This window comes from Emys orbicularis, chromosome 8, assembly GCF_028017835.1.
Source record: "Emys orbicularis isolate rEmyOrb1 chromosome 8, rEmyOrb1.hap1, whole genome shotgun sequence".
NCBI lineage: Eukaryota > Metazoa > Chordata > Testudines > Emydidae > Emys > Emys orbicularis.
The window spans coordinates 6533421-6552164 of record NC_088690.1 but is presented as its reverse complement, the minus strand read 5'-3'; the positions used below and the strand labels follow the sequence as shown (position 1 = coordinate 6552164).

The 18744-nt window shown below is 39.3% G+C and overlaps 1 protein-coding gene across 1 annotated transcript in view; it reads left to right on the top strand.

Moving 5' to 3' along the window:
• Positions 1 to 2265: 2265 nt before the first annotated feature.
• Positions 2266 to 18744, top strand: part of STIL (STIL centriolar assembly protein) — a 30867-nt gene continuing 14388 nt past the window's right edge. Inside the window, 11 exon segments of the mRNA XM_065409544.1 lie at positions 2266 to 2408; positions 2978 to 3040; positions 7473 to 7580; positions 9470 to 9585; positions 9763 to 9950; positions 12398 to 12645; positions 13601 to 13684; positions 13817 to 13903; positions 15452 to 15599; positions 16903 to 17012; positions 17956 to 18070. Coding sequence (XP_065265616.1) covers positions 2266 to 2408; positions 2978 to 3040; positions 7473 to 7580; positions 9470 to 9585; positions 9763 to 9950; positions 12398 to 12645; positions 13601 to 13684; positions 13817 to 13903; positions 15452 to 15599; positions 16903 to 17012; positions 17956 to 18070 — 1410 coding nt within the window.

Here is an 18744-nt window from a genome sequence, read left to right as displayed (position 1 = left end):
ATGCATGTGTAAAGTAAAACCTGTGTGCAAGGGTTGGTCTGTACACACAAATTCCACTTGCTTAACTAAATTTGTTTCTAAATCTATTTAATTAAATTGGTCCCCTTGTGTGGACACTCTTACATTTGTGTAAGAGTGGTTAATATCATCTTAGCTGGAAACTTTGATTGGACTGTTCATGTCATCAAACTTAAACATGCATTAGTGTGGGCAGTATTGGGCCCTAAGTTACTAGTAATAAAAATAAAGCAATTATCTAGTGTTAAATTGTGACTTATACCTTAGATTTGGTAAGAGCTATTATGTTTTTGTTGTTCAATAACTCCTTAATGCCAATATAAATGTTTCCCTAACTTTTTTTAAAAGTCCAGTGTAAATACGATATCTATCTCCCTATAATGCTTGTAATCCAAACATTGTGCTAGTGTGTGAGAACATGAAATTGACTAAAAGCTGATTACAACCAAAAGTGAAACCGACTAGTTTGTTTTCATTGCCACTAAGAGAAATGTAAAAAATAGAGTATAAATAATGGGAAAAAATCACTTATTTGTTTAGATTTAATCCCATAAGGTTCTACTTGTATTGTAAATTAAATATTTAAAATAATTCTTAACTGCTTCTCTTTTTTAGGTTTTAGCATTGGTGGCAGACATCTCTTTGTAGTGTGCAAAATGTCAGTGTGTGGGTATTATTATGGACGGTGGAAGAACTATGTTATTTTACTTTTACACTTTAGATATGATTTGCATACTATACCTAACTTTCTTTTCGGGGGTGGGGGAGGGAGAAATAATTCAAACTGTGTAAATAATCCAACTTTATAGAATTGTGTAAATTAGTGCTGGAAGTGTAATGGTAGATTCAACTTGTTAGGTTTTGGTATTCTAGAGAGGTTATTAATAGTTAGCTCCTTTTCATTTGACTATTTAATTTAATACAGTAGCATGGCAAAATGCTGCACACACTATATATCTCATACTTTCCCCTTTAGAGGCAAATTAGTGCAATCTGAGATCCCAGATTTGCAGTTTATTTCAGGTGGGTGCATGCCTCTGATGAGTTCCACACAGAACATGGTGCATGATTTGGGGCATCATATCAGAGTTGCCTGTGGCTTTCAGTGCAAATTGGTAATATCAAGTAGTTTAGTCTCTTTCTCTCTATTTGCCTTTCTCCTTCCTTCCTCTTGTGCTATGAAAAACAAGGTCTTCACTCTCTCTCTCCCTTTCTCTTAAAAGGCCAAAGAGAACAGTAGAAGGAGAACAATACAATTACAGTATTGTTTTCTGGCACTTGTTCTGGAGTAGAATGAGAGATTATCAGTTTGGTAAAGAAGAGAAAATTAAAAAAACACAACCCTTTAATCTCAAAAGAAAATTCAGAACAAAGTAGAGGCCATCCAGGACGATTATATGGAGGGGAGGACTGCTAAGGAAAACCTACCCACTTATTTGGTTTAACAGAGGACCTGTCAATAATCAAAGCGTTTCGAAACTCACAACAATATGAGTTAGCTCACTTGTTTGTTGCAGCAAGAAATTATGTTTCCAGTTGCTAGAAGGCTGAAAAGATCCACCCAGGCCAGAATATGGGTTTAACAAAACCCCAGACGAAAAACGCGCTGGGGACCATTGTGCAAATGAAACTCCAATCTCCAGTGTGCCTTTCCCTGTCAGCGAGCAAACCAACCAACCTCTTTATCCAGTAGATATGCATCCGAAGAAGTGGGTTGTAGCCCACGAAAGCTTATGCTCTAATAAATTTGTTAGTCTCTAAGGTGCCACAAGTACTCCTGTTATTTTTGCGGATACAGACTAACACGGCTGCTACTCTGAAATTTATCCAGTATGGGGTTCCAGAGTGGTATCTCCCCCCCAAATCCATTCTGCCCCAATCCTGCCCCGCACGCCTACTCAATATCCCCACATTCTAGACTTCCTACGATGAGAGGGGTCCCATGTAAACGCTATGGGAATGTTTGGATTTCTTATAAAATAATTAGGGGTGTGTCTCTTTAAAACTAACCTCAGACAACTCGACTGTTGCTGTGGCATCCAAACCACGCCTCCCTCCCCGTCCCCAACCAGTGCGCCTGCGCAGTAGCGTTTGCTCGCTGGGTGACCGTTTAAAGCAGTAGTGTTTTTAAATCCCCCTTCGCTTGCGCGCGCCGGGCGGTTGGTTGCCCGGGGTGTCACCTGATTGGTTGAGCGGGCGAGTCGAAACGGCGTGCTGATTGAGCGGCCGCAAAAAGAAGTGGGCGGTATGCAGGCTGCGCCTCCTGATTGGGCAAGAGGGCCTGGCGGGGCGGGGCGCTCATTGTTTGGAGGGCGTCGTAGGGGCGGGAGGCTGGCGGTGCCGCCGTTGGAGCCGCCACAGGCAGAAGGGCCTGGAAGGGGCCTGCCCAGGTGAGTCAGTTACCAAGTTCCCCACCTTGACCCGCGGCATTGCCCCTGCTTGCGGCGGCAGCGGGGAGAGGGCCCCGTTCGGGGGTGAGGCTGGGGCGCCCCGCCTAGAGTGGGCTGGGCTGGTGGTTGGGGACCGTGAGGGCTCCTTCCGCCAGGCGCTGGGGTCTCGGCCTGCGCGTCCGCTGGCCTCCCGTTGGGCTCGGGTGAGGGGATGCCAACCCCCCACCCATCGCTAGCTCCCGGTCCGGGGACCTCGCCCCTCCTGGTCCTGCGTGGGGGCCCGCGCGTGGGGGTCCAAGTAGGGCTGGTTTTACTGGGGCGGCGGGAGGGTCACGCGCAGGCTGTGGTGGATCCATAGGTCAGCCCTGGTCACCTTGTCACTTACCTTGCGACAGCCTTTGGCCGGTTGTCCGCTCTGGTGTAAATCCGTTACTTTAGAAGCTGTGGTTTGGGTTCTGGTTGTTTTCTTCTGTATTTTGTTTATTATTTGTGTTCCTGTAGTGCCTAGGAGCCCTAGTCATGGGCCAGGGCCCCATTCTGTAATGTTCTCTCTTCTGTTTTCCTTGCAGGTGATTGAAGGCTGCAGTCATGGAGGCTATTTATGCTGTTTCAGATCACCAAACAGATCCTAGGTACCTGCTCCTCTGTAGAGAAATTACTTTATGGAAAGCTTTTGATTTTAATATTTTTCCTTACGAGGCGTTCAAAGAAAGCACAAATCTCTTGATTCTTTGGACTACAAATAACACAACTTTATTATCTCTGCAATGAACAATATGCCATCATGCATTATTTGTATTACAGTAATACCCGGTGACCCTAATGATCGGGGGCCCCTTGTACAGAGTGCTGCACATATAGACTTTAAATGGCAGTCTCTCTTCTGAAGATGTTACTATTTAAGGCCCTGTTCTGCAGTCTGGTCCATGCAGGTGGATCTCTGTGCCTCCACAGAGCCTCATCCTTACAGGTCAGCTTTCACGATCAGGCCCTAAATATTGTAACTAGTGAGAGTTTTTATGTTGAAAATGATTGAGTTTGGTGACTCATTATCTTTGCCCTTAAAGACCAGGACCTATTAGTAACAGTGTATGAAGGGTGTGTGTGTGAGAGAGAGAGAGTGTGTGTGTGCAGGATGGTTCAGGCAGTGTACATCCTTTTTTCTTTTCTTTTTTTTTTTTTTTAACTGCCTGGTCCCCTAACTTTAACTTATTTTTTTTAAACGAATACTTAGTTGGAGAATTGGGCTCCACCATTATTAAATACCCATTGAAAGCTGTGTATGGAGTCCATTTCCTAGTACACAGGTGTGCATGTTACAGAAACCATCACGACTGAAATCCTAGTAACCATCTAAGCAGCGAGGCAAATATTCAATAAAGGTTGAAACTGATTTTTTTTATTATAGTTATAAATTTTTGCTTATTTATGATTGCTATAGAAGTAGTGAGACTTGAATGTGGAGAGGCTGGGAGCTTGACAAACCAAGATGGGGAGAACTTTCCATGCATCGTGACAGGTAATGGGCAGAAGGGGAGAGAAGACATGGAGATGAGATGACAAATGACACTACTTGGACAAACATAATTCAGTACTACAGAGGGCTACTTAAGAAAAAACATTAAGATTTTAAAGTTGCCGTGAGTGGATGGCCTCCCTTAGAAGTAGCACCTCTAAATAAACAATGGGAAACATTGGTGAGCAAGTTTTGCAGTGGTGTGCTGCTACTTTGGTGAACATAGGACTTCAATCTCCAGAGGTCTCAAGCTATTGCCTTTCACCAGGGTGGCGACTGTCCTATTTCTGTCTCTTTTTCCACCTCTTGCTAAGTATGGAATGTTCTCCCTATATTGGTTGAGCAATCCACAATCATGTTATTCCAGACGGTTATGGAAGAAATTAATCTCTGCAGTTCCTATAAGCTAACAAAAAATATGTACAATAATTAAAAATCAGTTATTCATTCTTCTGGGCTTCCCAGTGCATCCTACCTTCATATAACTCTTTGGCATAGGGAATGTCTAAATTTTATGTCTTGTACAGTGCGAAGTACATTTTACACTTAAAAAAAAAAAAATTAATTGTGGCATGCTCCAACTTCTGTCTGGCTCAGTAGTTGCCAAAAACCCACAAAACCCTAAATCAAAAACACTACCTAAATTCCACAGTTGAGCCCCACTTCTGCAAAGATCTATGTGTGGGCTTTACTTTAAGCTCAAGTCGGGGTGGATAAAAATTGGTTGTAGATTAATCGCAGTTAGCTCACATGATTAACTTTAAAAAATCACGATTGATCAGTTTTAATTGCTCTGTTAAACAATAAAATCCCAATTGATTAAATATTTTTGGATGTTTCTCTACATTTTAAAATATATTTTCTATTACAACACAGAATACAAAGTGTACACTGCTCACTTTTTATATTTTTTATTACAAATATTTGCACTGTAAAAATGATAAAAGAAATAGTATTTTTCAGTTCACCTCATACAAGTACTGTAGTGCAATCTCTATCGTGAAAAAGCAACTTACGAATGTCGATTTTGATTTTTATTGTTTTGGTTTGTTTGTTTCGTTTGAGTGCTGTTATGTAACAATGCAAAACTTTAGAGCCTACAACTCCACTCAGTCCTACTTCTTGTTCAGCCAATCGCTAAGACAAACAAGTTTGTCTACATTATGGGAGATAATGCTGACCACTTCTTATTTACAATGTCACCAGAAAGTGAGACCAAGCGTTCGCATGGGATTTTTGTATCTGGCATTGCAAGGTATTTACATGCCAGATATGCTAAACATTCGTATGCCCCTTCATGCTTCGGCCACCATTCCAGAGGACATGCTTCCATGCTGATGACACTCGTTAATACAATAATGCGTTAATTAAATTTGTGACTGAACTCCTTGGGGGAGAATTGGGTATGTCTCTGATTCTGTTTTACCCGCATTCTGATATATATTTCATGTTATAGTAGTCTCTGATGATGTCTCAGCACATGTTCATTTTAAGAATACTTTCGCTGCAGATTTCACAAAAAACGCAAAGAAGGTACCAATGTGAAATTTCTAAAGATAGCTACAGCACTCGACCCAAGGTTTTAGAATCTGAAGTACTTCCAAAATTTGAGAGGGATGAGGTGTGGAGCATGCTTTCAGAAGTCTTAAAAGAACAAAACTCCAATGCGGAAACTACAGAACCCAAACCACCAAAAAAGAAAATCAACCTTCTCCTGGTGGCATCTGATTCAGAGGATGAAAGTGAACATGCATCGGTCTGCACTGCTTTGGATTGTTATTGAGCAGAACGTGTCATCAGCATGGATGCATGTCCTCTGGAATGGCGATTGAAGCATGAAGGAACATATTAATATTTAAAGCATCTGGCATGTAAATATCTTGCGACACCATCTACAAAAGTGCCATGTTCTCACTTTCAGGTGACGTAGAATCATAGAATATCAGGGTTGGAAGGGACCTCAGGAGGTCATCTAGTCCAACCCCCTGCTCAAAGCAGGACCAATCCCCAGATTTTTTTGCCCCAGATCCCTAAATGGCCCCCTTAAGGATTGAACTTGCAACCCTGGGTTTAGCAGACCAATGCGGGCAGTATCATCTCCTGCAAATGTAACCAAACTTGATTGGCTTGATTTGCTGAACAAGAAATAGGACTGAGTGGATTTGTAGGTTCTAAAGTTTTACATTGTTTTATTTTTAGATGCAGTTACTTTTTATACAGAATTCTACATTTGTAAGTTCAACTTTCATGATAAAGAGATTGCACTACAATACTCGAAAAATACTATTTCTTTTATTTTTTACAGTGCAAATATTTGTGATCAGAAATAAACTGAGCAAATATAAACCAGGTGCTTATGTGTCTAACTCACTTTCTGAAGTGCAGTGTTTGAGTTGTAAACAATACAGGGAAGTATTGGTCCTTAATTCAACAAGTTTTTTGGTTTTGTGGGGTTTTTTTGTTTGTTAAATTAAAAAAAAAAAAAAAAAAAATTCTGTGAGCTTGTTGGGCTTTGAACCTTTTTTTTTTTTTTTAAAAAAAGAATCTAATATGTGGACTTAAATTGACAGCATTCTTTTAATAACCAATCCTCCATCATAACCACCATGTGAGACAAGTGAGTAGATTGAGGTAGGGCATCAGAATAGAGAAATCTTTTTTTTATGGCAGCTAAAAGAGTGTGAGGGGGGATTTACGTGTATTGTTTTGATTAATGTAAAATATTTTAATGAAGAAGTCCTAAGTTGGTCTTTAGTCAAATGTTAGGAGTGGGTTATGAACTGTATTATATGGATTACTAAAAGATTATTTCTGTCAACTTGGAGAAATCTTAAAATAAAATTTGTAAGACTTTGTCAAGAAATTTGAATGGCTACAGCTTCTGAACATCTTTTGAGTCCTATTTGTGGCTGTGAACTTGGAGTTCTGTGGTCACAACACTCTTTCTGTGTAATATGCTGTTTGACTTCAGATATAACGATGTTTCTTTAAATATTCTTCAAAACATGCTGCTTTTTAATGGAGCAAATCCTATGTAAAACTATCAAGGAAACTGGAAAGATGACCTTTTGGCAAGTTTTCTTTTTTCTTAATCTGAATTTAAAGTGAGCTGAAAATCACTTATTTCCTGGTATGTCTTATTCTTTCTAATGTTTTATCTAGAACAGCTTCATTTCCCAAGCTTTAGCTAAAAATAATTAGTGCCTTGGCATTCACACCTAAAACCATATGAAGGAACTGTAGCAATTAGCCCTTTAAAATGGCAAAATAAATGAAATCTCATTATCTTCTTTGTCTGTTTCATTGGAAGAGATCACTTGATCATTACCTGTTAGGTGTCCCAGAGGAAATGAACCTGGCATTGGTCACTGTCGGTAGACAGGATACTGGGCTGGATGGACCTTTGGTCTGACCCAGTATGGCCATTCTTATGTTCTTATGTTGTTGGTTTTTTTCTTCTTTCATCTTCTTACCCCCAACCCAAACCAAATAAAGTGCAGCTTAAAAGATTAGGCTTACTATATTTCTGATTATTTTTTCTTTTACAGAATTGCTTCAAGCAGGATGGTACCATTCAGTTTTCCTCTATCAAAATGTGCACTTTGGGATCCAACACCTGTGGGAGATGTTATTGGCGCACACATCAGTTATTACAGGTATAAGTAAGACTTGTTCCTCTTCAAGCTACAAATGATTAAATTGGAAGGGGATCTTCTGAGTATGTGCAGAACACTATTCTACAAGTTACATCCTGGGTATGGTGTATTCCTCTTTCAACCCTGTTAGACTATTCCAGTATCAGTTCATCACGTGTGGACGGTAAAGCTTTATTGAGTTGTATTGTGCTGAGGAAGATTAACCTTTGTAGGGATCTGTTCATCCCTTACACTTCCACAGATGGGATTTTGATTTCCCCAACCCCACCCTGTAAAAGCAACTCTGTGCTGGAAGCATCTCAGGGTGGGACTGCGAGGAAGGGCTTTCTCCAATGGCAAATATCCATGTTCGTTAGTTTTGTCAGAAGCAGTAAATACTTGTCTTCTCTGCCTGCGCTTCTGGGGAGAGAAAAGGGGTTTGCTTAACACTGTATTGCTTCCATGTTTTTAGTAGGAACTGTCCTTCCAGGGAGGCAGAAAAACAATGGGGAGGAAATCACAGTGAACGCAGTATAAATATCTAGCTAGAGGGTTTCTTCTTTCTGAAGGATTGGGGAGTCCCTTCCTTGTGGATCAGCACAATCAACAGGATTGAGAAGCCCCTGTGAAAAATATCTGCCCCTCAAGGGAGAAGGTGGAAGGAAACTATAAAGTACAATGATGATGGCAAACCTCTTGTTTCTATGGGCCAGTTGTTCTCTGCCGCTACATGTCTGCAGGAAAGAGTGATCCTGATAAAAGCAAACGCCAAAATGCTGAACTAAGTTAAAACTCAACCTGGAAATCCTAATTAAGTAAAATGTTTACAGTCCTGTTAACATGTCAAAAGTTTTGACAAATACTCTTTAAAATAAGTCAGAAGGCAAATCCTGGCCCTCCTCAGTTCCTAGGGCAGTGTGTGTCAGACCTGGGAAGGGGAGAGGGGAAAACCTGTTTGCACTGGCATGCCCTTGAGAATAAAAGCTGTGACCCTCATGATTTAAGAGGGTCAGATGATAAAGAGGGTGTCAAAAGTTTGGTTATTCAAACAAAATCCATTAACATTAGGAGAGGAAAAATCCTGCAACGCAGCAGTGCAATAGCAGAGAGAATACTCTTTTACCAGCCAGGGTGAGTACTAGTTGAAGACATGTCTGCCTTCTGGGCAGCCTAGAGATGCTATGGGAGCTTCACCAAAAAGATACATCTAGATAACTGCCTGTCAATGACAGAAAAATGTTCTTTTAATGGAGGATTAATCAGATTTGTACAGAATCTTCTGTGAAATTAAGCATTGAACAAAGTGAGGCATAGTGTACAGGGGGCATTGCAGTAGTTCATAGACATGTTCCTTTTCAGTTGAGCAGGCTATACTTTTGTTACACCTCCACCGTTTATGGATTTTTCTCACAGTATTCCTGAACCCTTTACAAGGTAGTTCTAAAATAGACATTCATTGGTTAAAAATGTATGTTAAAGACTTAAAATGTAACTCTTTCCTAACCATGACCAGGTAGGATTTGGGCCACGCATTATAGCATTCTCACAGACCGCTTCAGTCTACAGTCATCTCTCGACCTTATGTTCTTCACAGACAGCTCACGATCAAAACTAGACATGCAGCTTCAAGCTTATTGCACCTAGATTCTACTATCTTCTTGTTACTCTAATATCCAAATCTCTTCCTGTTTAGGGCATAGGATTGTTTCATTGTAGTAAAATATTGGTTTATTCTTTGAAGTAGTTTATTCAGGACAAAAATTTTATATATTAAAACTTCCTAACTATACCTAAAATATTCTTGTTTATATAATATACATAGAAATCCTTGTTAATGTCGATATTAAACACATTCATTGTCTCTCCTTCTCTCCCCCCCCCGCGTCCCGTCCCCCCCCCCCCCCCCCCAGAAATCCCAAACTATTGATGATGGAGAAGGCTCTTCGTCTTGCCTATCGCCATGCTAAGCAGAGTGAAAGAAAGTTCTTTTCCTGTTTTTTGCTTGGGACTCTTGCAGTGGATGAAGGTAACTTTTTTTGTTTTTTAACCTACATGAATGTTTTATTAAATCATTTGTAACTGGCTTGCTTCTTTCTGCATTTCTGGTGATTGAGCAAGTCTCAGTGAACTGAACTTGACGGTTTTGGTATGCAAGAAGCAGTATACTTCTCCACATCCACTCTTTTTTACCTTTTCCCCCCAGACGATGAAAGTGTATCACTGACAATAGACAGATTTGATCCTGGTCGAGAAGTAACTGATGGTTCAGGGAAAGTCCCCTCAGCACCTCTTCCAGGAGACTTTTTGATTCCATGTACAATTAACGCTTGGGGATCTTCCTCCGGAGATATTATAGTGCACAATTCTGAAGACTTCAACTTAGCTTTTAAGGTAAGCCACTCCTAGCAACTTTCTGATCTCTTAAAACAGTGACACAGAGAGGAGACTAGATGGCTTTCAGTATCTTTCACCTCCCTGCCATTCATCTAAATCCAAACTAGAAGAGCAAAGACCAGAAGGTTACCATTTAATGGCCAATGTGAAGAGAGCTGTTCTCAGTCCACATCATGATTGTCACCAATAAGCTCCTTTTATTGGCAGTCTCAGTAGAAATTCCTAAGACAAGATGAACATGAAGACAAAACTCCTTTTTGTTCCTAGCTGAAACTCTCTCCCAGAATGGTGGGATAATATGGGAAGAGCTTGCTCTATTGATGGTGCCAAATCATTTTTGTGAATAACTATTTCCGTTTGCAAGGCAATATTCAACACTAAATTCTCTTAAAATCAAAAGATCCGCAAAGTGCCAAAAAAAAAAAAAGGGCCAAAAAACCAAACCCTACACCCTCTTTATTGGTTGATTTACAGTGTATAAAGAAAGTAATGCATGATTTTGGGTGGATTTTTCCTTTTTATATATAAGGAACATCAGTTCTTTAGCCCCGACCCGCAAAAGCCAAAGGGAAGTAAAGAACCCTTTGGGGGAGAGGGATAGCTCAGTGGTTTGAGCATTGGCCTGCTAAACCCAGGGTTGTGAGTTCAGTCCTTGAGGGGGCCACTTAGGGATCTGGGGCAAAATCAGTACTTGGTCCTGCTAGTGAAGGCAGGGGGCTGGACCCGATGACCTTTCGGGGTCCCTTCCAGTTCTATATGAGAGGTATATCTCTATGTATTGTATTATATTATATTATAACCCTCTTTGGGTGTGTCTAAACAGCAGCTAGACACCTGTGGTTGGCCCTTGCCAGCCAACTCAGACTGCAGGGCTGTTTCATTGCAGTGTAGACTTCTGAGTTCCGGTATCCTCCTACCTTGCCGGGGTCCTAGAGCCTGGGCTACAGCCCGAGCCCTCAAGACTACACTGTAAGGTAACAGCCCCGCAGCCTGAGTCAGCTGTCACAGGCCAGCTGTGGGTTTTTCATTGCAATGTAGGCATACCCTTTGTTGCTGGAGAAACTGAAATAATTATATCACAAGAGACAGCAAGATAAGCTGCAGCTTTCCAAACCTTCAGTTACAATAGGACGGGATATCTAGTTACACTGATTAGTTTTGCTGTTATGAGAATTGTATTTCAAACTCTGATTTCAACTGAAGTCTGAGAGCTAATCTTAGGTTTCAGTCTGTTAAGATATTTTTATCCTTCTCTAGTTCTTCAGTTGGTCCTTCAAGCAAAATGAGTAAGGCAAGCCCTGATGATGTTGGGTTTTTTCCACGGTTAAAAAATAAAGCAGAAAAATACCTCATTCTTTTTTGCATCAAAAGGCATAAGCAATAAAAGTTTCTCTGCCGTTCATCTTTAAAGAAAGAAATAATCAATTAAATTATTCCTGTGCTTGATGTTGAACACGTGCTAGGTCTTTATAAGATCAGACTCCAAGACAAGTTTGTATGATTGGTTTAGGACCCACTTAATTTAAAACAAAAATGTCAGGAATGCTTTGGTAGGGCATGTTGCACCTTGTATTGTTTGTGCAGCCCTTAACTCTCTCAATACTTTGTGTATTATCTAGACTATGAAAAACATTTAACGTGTTAGTGTGTAGAAACAGTATACCAGTAACTAGATACGGTACATAAAAAAAAAAGATAAGTTACATAGATAACTTGTGAAGTAATGTGGTAAACTATCAAGAGTATGTGTGTAAACAGGATAACAAATGTAAATCTGGTAGCCTTAACGGCTGAACTAATTTCCTTTTCTACAAATTGTATAAATGGGAGCTGTACATCTTTAAATATTTTAAGCCTAGCTTAAGTAAACCTCTTCCTTGCCAAACTCTTCTGGGAGAGAAGGGATATTTCTTTTTCCCCAAAGAGGATACTTCAGCAAGTATAGCTGCTGTTCAAGGAAGCAGCGAATCTCGGGCAGCTAACCATTTTTTCCTGCTACCCTTGCCTTGTGACTGTACTTATGGGGTGGCTCTTCATATCTTGAAAAAGCAATTTATGTTCCAATGAATAATCTCCTTGTGATTGCACATCCATTTGTGTTATGAGGGTTTCTTGGATGCAAGCAATTGTCCTATTGCTAGGTTTTTGATTAAACTAATTCTTGGACCCTCCGTTTGCCCTTGTGGATTTTTTGTGTTCCAATTTAACATAGCTAACTACGCATTTTCACATATATAATGGATGCATTTCATATTGCTATTAACTGTGTTCAATACAGTCATGAGCTGTTTGGAGAAGGGGCTGATTCTTTGTGTTTAAACAATGCCTGGCACAATGTTGGCTCTGATTCATGACACAGGCACCTAGGCATTACTGTAATATCCTATTATCATGTATAAATGAGGTGTATAAAGACTAATCTCAGCATTTTTTGCCTCTCCTAGGGACTTCAACACAGTTTGTGCAGTAGAGACTCTTTGGATCTTTCCAGACTGCTCACCATAAGAGTTCACATTGCTTCAACAGAGAACATGGACAATCTAAACTTTGATTTTCACTGGGCAGCTGTTACTATAACAAATACTTTAGAATACACTCCTGTGAAATCTGTCCCAATTATTCCTACAGCTCTGGCAAGAAACTTGAGCGGTCATATGAATATTGCACAGATTCAGGGGACTTATAAATGTGGGTAAGTTCAATGTTAAAACTTTCAGGCATGAAGTGCTGTTCAGTTGAATGTCCTAGGATCAGTTAGGTGGTGCAGGGAAATTATCTCCCGTTAGTGGCAGTGGCTTAGCCTTCAGCTGTCTTTGAGGAAGCAGGAAGTATAAAGAATATTATTTCTGATTTAGCTTTCAGTATCTTGAATTAGAAAGTTTACGCAGTGAGCACAGGAAGCTAGTCCTCCTGGCACAGGAATCAGGGGACATTCTGCACCATTCTATTCAACTAGAGCTCTTGCTTTTGACTTTAATAGGGGGAAGATCAGTCTACAGGAGGAAAAAGAAAAATTAATTATAGTTTTATTAGCTTTAAAAACAGTCTGCAGGTGTTTTTTTGATTATCATATCAATATCCGTGCTAGACCCAGAAGTGAAAATCAGGCCATTTCAGTCCAAGCTCACCAATCTTAAAGGCATTTGTAAGGACTCACAATAAGATAACGTTAGAGAATCTTCATTTTTGTCTGATTGTTCTATTGTTAATAGGGTGCACTGGGAACTTCATTTATGAAATACATCTGAAAATAAAGTAGTTTGAGCCTTCAGTGCTGTCAGGATTTTTGTCCTGGATCCTTGACCATTCAAAATATAGATTTTTATTTTATTTTATTTTATTTTTCCCCCTAACCTTCTTTTATAACTTAAAATTTGACACATCTTACTACTTTTCTGGGTTCATCAGAGCAACCAATATATTAAGCTGACTGTAGTGGCTTCAATAACAGCTTGGTGGGTTGTTGATAGCTACGAAATAAGCTTGAGAATATCCATTCTTTCCCAAGACATGAGTACTCTTGCCACCCGAAGCCTTCACACAGCACTTCTGAAAACACACTTCTAGCACAGGATTTTCTTCTCACCTTAAATGTGGTTCTGGACTCCCTCGGTCCTAGAACAAACACTTAGCCTATTATGTTCCAGATACCTTACAATGGACCAAACCCGAAAACTACTTCTGGTGCTGGAATCTGATCCCAAGGCTTATGCTTTGCCATTGGTTGGAATGTAAGTATTTGGCTAGTTTTGTATAATGCCTTTTCCTGATACTAGTATATTTTTGTCATGTACTTGGGTGAGTGTTTAGTGAAGGATATAACAAATCCATTTCTAATGGCAGGTTTTTCCTTGTCCCTTTAGTTGGTTGAGTGGCATCACTCATATCTACAATCCACAGGTCTGGGCCTGCTGCCTGCGTTATTTGTTCAGTTCTTCAATTCAAGAAAGGTAAATGACTTAAACTTTATTTGATAAAAGTCTTGTTTGAGCTACTTAGCATCAGATGCTATGGAAAACTTGCTTTTGGTTTGATCACGTGCACCCCTTGATGGAATGTTGTCTCTATATAAGTGTAACTGGGTGAAATTGTATGGTCTGTGCTAGTTAGGAAGTCTGACTAGAAGATGATGTAATGGTCCCTTTTGGCCTTAAAATCTATTAATATAAAAATAAATTACTAATGTTCCTGAATATTAATTTCAGAAAATTGGCAAGTTGGGTCAGTATCTGTCGAATTACTTTTGGGAGGGGGGAGAATAGGTGTTAGTTTTTAAAATGGAGTACTACGCCTCACAGTTCTATTTTCCTGACTCTTAAGGCAGCTGCACTACATGATTAAATGCCAAGAATGTAGTTCTGTGACCTGTTTGTACCATTCATTAAAATTAGAATTTGTTATTGGCCCTGAAATTAAACTTACAGTCAACTTACAAATAGGTACAAAATTTCAGACAGTTCAGATTTATTACAAGTGTTACTTGTAACAGTAATATCTATAATTACTTAAACTGAAAATTTAGAGGAGGATTTTGCTATCCATTTTGCTTACTCTCTGTATTTGACTGCACTTCATATAGTGCACTCTTTCTCTGTTTAGTCAAGTTAGCAAGGGAGTAAACTGTCTAACCAAAAAGACCTTTAGACATTCAATGTGGGAGAAAAATAACTTAATTTTTTTTTTTTTAAAATCAGGATGTACTGGTTTAAGGGTGCTATATCACTTAATGGAATTTTGAAATTAGCCACATCAAAAATTTTTGACTTTCCTTCTTGATTGTCTTTGCTCACTTCTCACAAACATAAAGAAATAGCCAACCTGCAAATGAAATTGTTTTCAAATATCGTGAAAATAAACTTATGAATAAACTGTACCGTTATCCTCAATCTACATTACTTTTTCATTTATTCTTGATCTTGGGTTTATTTGTTTCAAATGCTGAATTTTGGACTTACACATCCAGTGCTCTTCAGCTGTAGAAAATGTTAGTATATTATAGGATTAAGTTATCATCCTCCCCAAACATTCATTTCAGTATGTTCAATAGAAGAGCTCTACTGAGTATGTAGAAACAATTGAAATACTTTATTTTAAATGGAGGTTCACTGCTTGAACTTTTAGAAGCAACCTAGCGATCAGTTAAGATGCTACAACATTGTACCTCAATGTCTTGACATCTGCTCTGTGAATGAGTTCCTCCATTTTTGGATGCTAAGTCATCTAAAATAGGAGACTGTGGGGGCTTTTAAAAAAAAAAAAAAAAAAACACAACTTACTGTTCTCTCCATATACAGCATCAATGAAAGGTCTAACTGTTTTTGTATGCAGTTCCATACAGAACTCAGCTAAAAATGAGTATTGACATATATCATCTTGATTAGTGGGATGTTCCTCATTTTTTCAGTGAACCATACAGGAAGTTTAGTTGGCCAAGTGGATTTTTCCTGTTTCTAAAATACATAAAAAAATTGTAAATGAATGATTTTTCTTTTATGTAGGGTTCTTTCAAAGTCTGGAAGTTTCCTTATTGTTCTCTATTCGCTGACCCACAAGGAACCAGAGTTTTATGAGTGCCTTCCTTGCAGTGGGCAAACTGAACTAGGGTTTCAGCTACTAACAAGTAAAGAAACATTACATCTCTTCAAAGTAAGTGGCTTGGTTGACTAATACATCCTCAAGGTTATGTTGTAGTATTTTGATAATTAAAAGCTACATTGTAGCATAAAGTTAGACATTACTAATGTGACTTGCACAAATATAGTGTTAGTGTAGCTCTAAATCTAGGTTTATTATAGTAATTATTCTGATTTCCTAAATTATGAGAGACTTAAAACCCAAGATGTCTTCCAAAGTCAGCAATTGTTTGTAATTATCTAATCATAGCAAGTGCTAAAAAGCATTCTGCATATGGACAAACACCAAGAAGTTAAACTTGTCATGGCACGTCCCCTCCTTATGTATGGTCAACAAAACTCTGGGACGTAACCGATTTAGAAGGAATATGAGCAATGTTATGCCACTAGTTTGTGTGTCCCATGTACACTGTGTAGGTGGAAGAACAATCCTGGCTGCTGCATGATAGTTCTGGAAGGAGTAGCAAATTGTGTTGTCCCACCCCTTTCCATTTTCTAGGAACTGAGCAAAAAGGGGAAAATGTCAGGAATAGTGACTGGCTTGTGGCTTTCTTGCTGTTTTTAAGAGTGCAACTGCCATATAAGTACATGAGAGAAGGTGGGTGCAGTAATATCCTCTGTTGGACAACTTCTATTAGTGAGAGAGACAAGCTTTTGAGGTTGGTCCAGAAGCTGATCCAATAAGCTACTGCCTCATCCACCTTGTCTCTCTCTAATATCCTGCGACCAACACTGCATACAACAATATAAGTATATCTTCATTGTACTATTTTCAAAGAAATTTAAATTGCATCAGTAGTATCCAGCCTTTTCAGCCTGAGGTCCAGAAAGGTTAAGGGGCCACAGTCAATACCTTAACTCTTCCCTGGGCTCAGGCAGAGCCAGTCAAGCTCCTGGCCTGCTCAAAGTAGGGCTCCTACATCCTGGCAGGGAAGTAGGTAGGGGAACAGTCTGAGTTACTGTCCCCTGCAATGCTGAAGGCTGCCAGGAGGGGAATTGCTGAGCAGCTACAACAAGGAAGGGACAGCAGCTGCTCACTATTCATGGTTCACACCAGATCTGCTTCTAGAGCTGCAGGGGAAGCAATGGGAGACAGGTGGGAGGCATCGTTACTGACTCCCTGTAGTGATGAGCCTGATTCATACACTTGAGTGGCAGATTTGCAGGGCATTTTACAGGGAACGTATCTTTTAATTGGTAACCAATACAAACGTTCTTCTGTTTTTGATAGCCATTATATAGCACATTGGGGCAGCAGGTTGGATGCCACTGACTTGCTTCAGATTTCATTAATGCAACCCATTATTTAATTTCAGAATGTTGAACCTTCAGACAAGCACCCTATTCAATTTGAGCTGAATGCAGAAAAACAAAATGCAGAAACTGAGTTCTTCAGCAAAGTTTCCATGAATCTTTCCATTAGAAGGTGAAGAATCTCTCTCTCTCTCTCTCTCTCTCTCTCTCTCTCTCTCAAGTGTCATATTTACACACAGTCTTTTTCCCCAACATCTGTTATTGGGTGAAGTTCTTTAACCTGTGTTATGCAGGTCAGGCTAGATTGTCATAAAATGGTCTTATCTGTCCATAAAGTCTATTAATTAATGATCACTTGCACCTTAACTAACTTAATGGCTTTTCATGTAATAAGGTCTACAAGTTGACCATATGTTTCTAGAGAAACTCCTGCATGTACCTATACTAGATATATTATTGGCATTAAAGGCTTTTACACACTTAAGTGGATGTTTCCTAAAATATGGATCTCTTCTAGTGTGCTGTATGACACTTATTGTTGGTGAGTTCCAGTTGTCCAAGGAGGAAATCTGTAACAGAAAACTGCTTGTATTCGTAAAATGCCTTTTTCCTTCTTATTTGTCAAAGCTGTGAGATGTGCATAGCCGGAATCTTGGATTTTATAAATCTACCTTGCCATCAAAGCTTGTAGCTAACAATAAGATGGCCTTTATTCTGCTTAAAGCCATATTTATATATTTTTTCCTCAACTCTTCCTTCCCTATCGGTGTCTTACAGTAGGCCTGATAAATCAGTGCCTTGGCTTAAAATGTCATCTGAAATACTTGTATCTGTCAAAGATTCTTTGACTAAAAACTGGATGATAATCCAGAAAGGGATATTTATTTTTTCCACATTTTTTGTGATCCTTAGATCTCTCTTTGCCATCTGACGCTTCCTAGCCAGTCAGAGGAGAGATGTTTATCAGTGGTTCTTCCAAACTGGTAACAGTACTGCTCTGTAGATCTCCTGGTATGGACCACAAGTGAGAAATAGATAATGTTGTTAGGATTCATGCACTCTGTCAATCCTATCATGTTAAAATAGAAGTTACACAAAGATCTCTTATTTTTTAGTCCTCCTCAAGGCTCTTCCCCCAGCAAATTGTCAGTAAGTGATCATGACTCGGGTGTGGAAGATGAAGATTTATCTCCGAGACCAATTCCAAGTCCTCATCCAGTGAGTCAACAGGTAACTTCAGTTTTTCTATACTGCCTCTCATCCAGGGATTCTGGGCATTTCTAAACATTATAGATGACTATTTCCTAACTCAAAAAGTGTGGCAGGGAACACAGAGGAATTCTATATTTGACTGATGATATATTATATTTCTAACAGATAAAGAGGAAGTGATCTGAGAACTAAAAATTAATGGTAACTTGGGTTTAAGTGGTCATGACTTTATTCTGTTTGTACAATACAAATGCTATTAAGTCCAGACCGGTGATATATAAACTTGGTACTTTACTAGGGACAGTTTCACAAAGCTGAAAACAATTATGAGCCAGATCAGCTGGGAAAAATAACTTAATCAGAAAAATGTGAATAATTGGGAATAATGTAAGAACATCTTACAAGATGCCCAAAAAGCCACAATCACACAAATGAGGAAGAAGACCATGCTGTTTTAAAAAACTACCTGGTTTAGAGGAGAAAAGATAACTAAAAAAGATGGAAGGAAGGAGAAGTTGATAGTTCTGAATATAAATCAGAAGTTAGGAATTGTAGAAAATAAGGGAAGCAAAGGGAGACGAGAAATTTATGGCCAGCAGAGTTAAGAATAGTAAGAAGGAGTGGTTTTGTTTTTTTAATATATCTGGAACAAAAAGAATCCCAACAATGGTATTGGTCCATTACTAGATAGA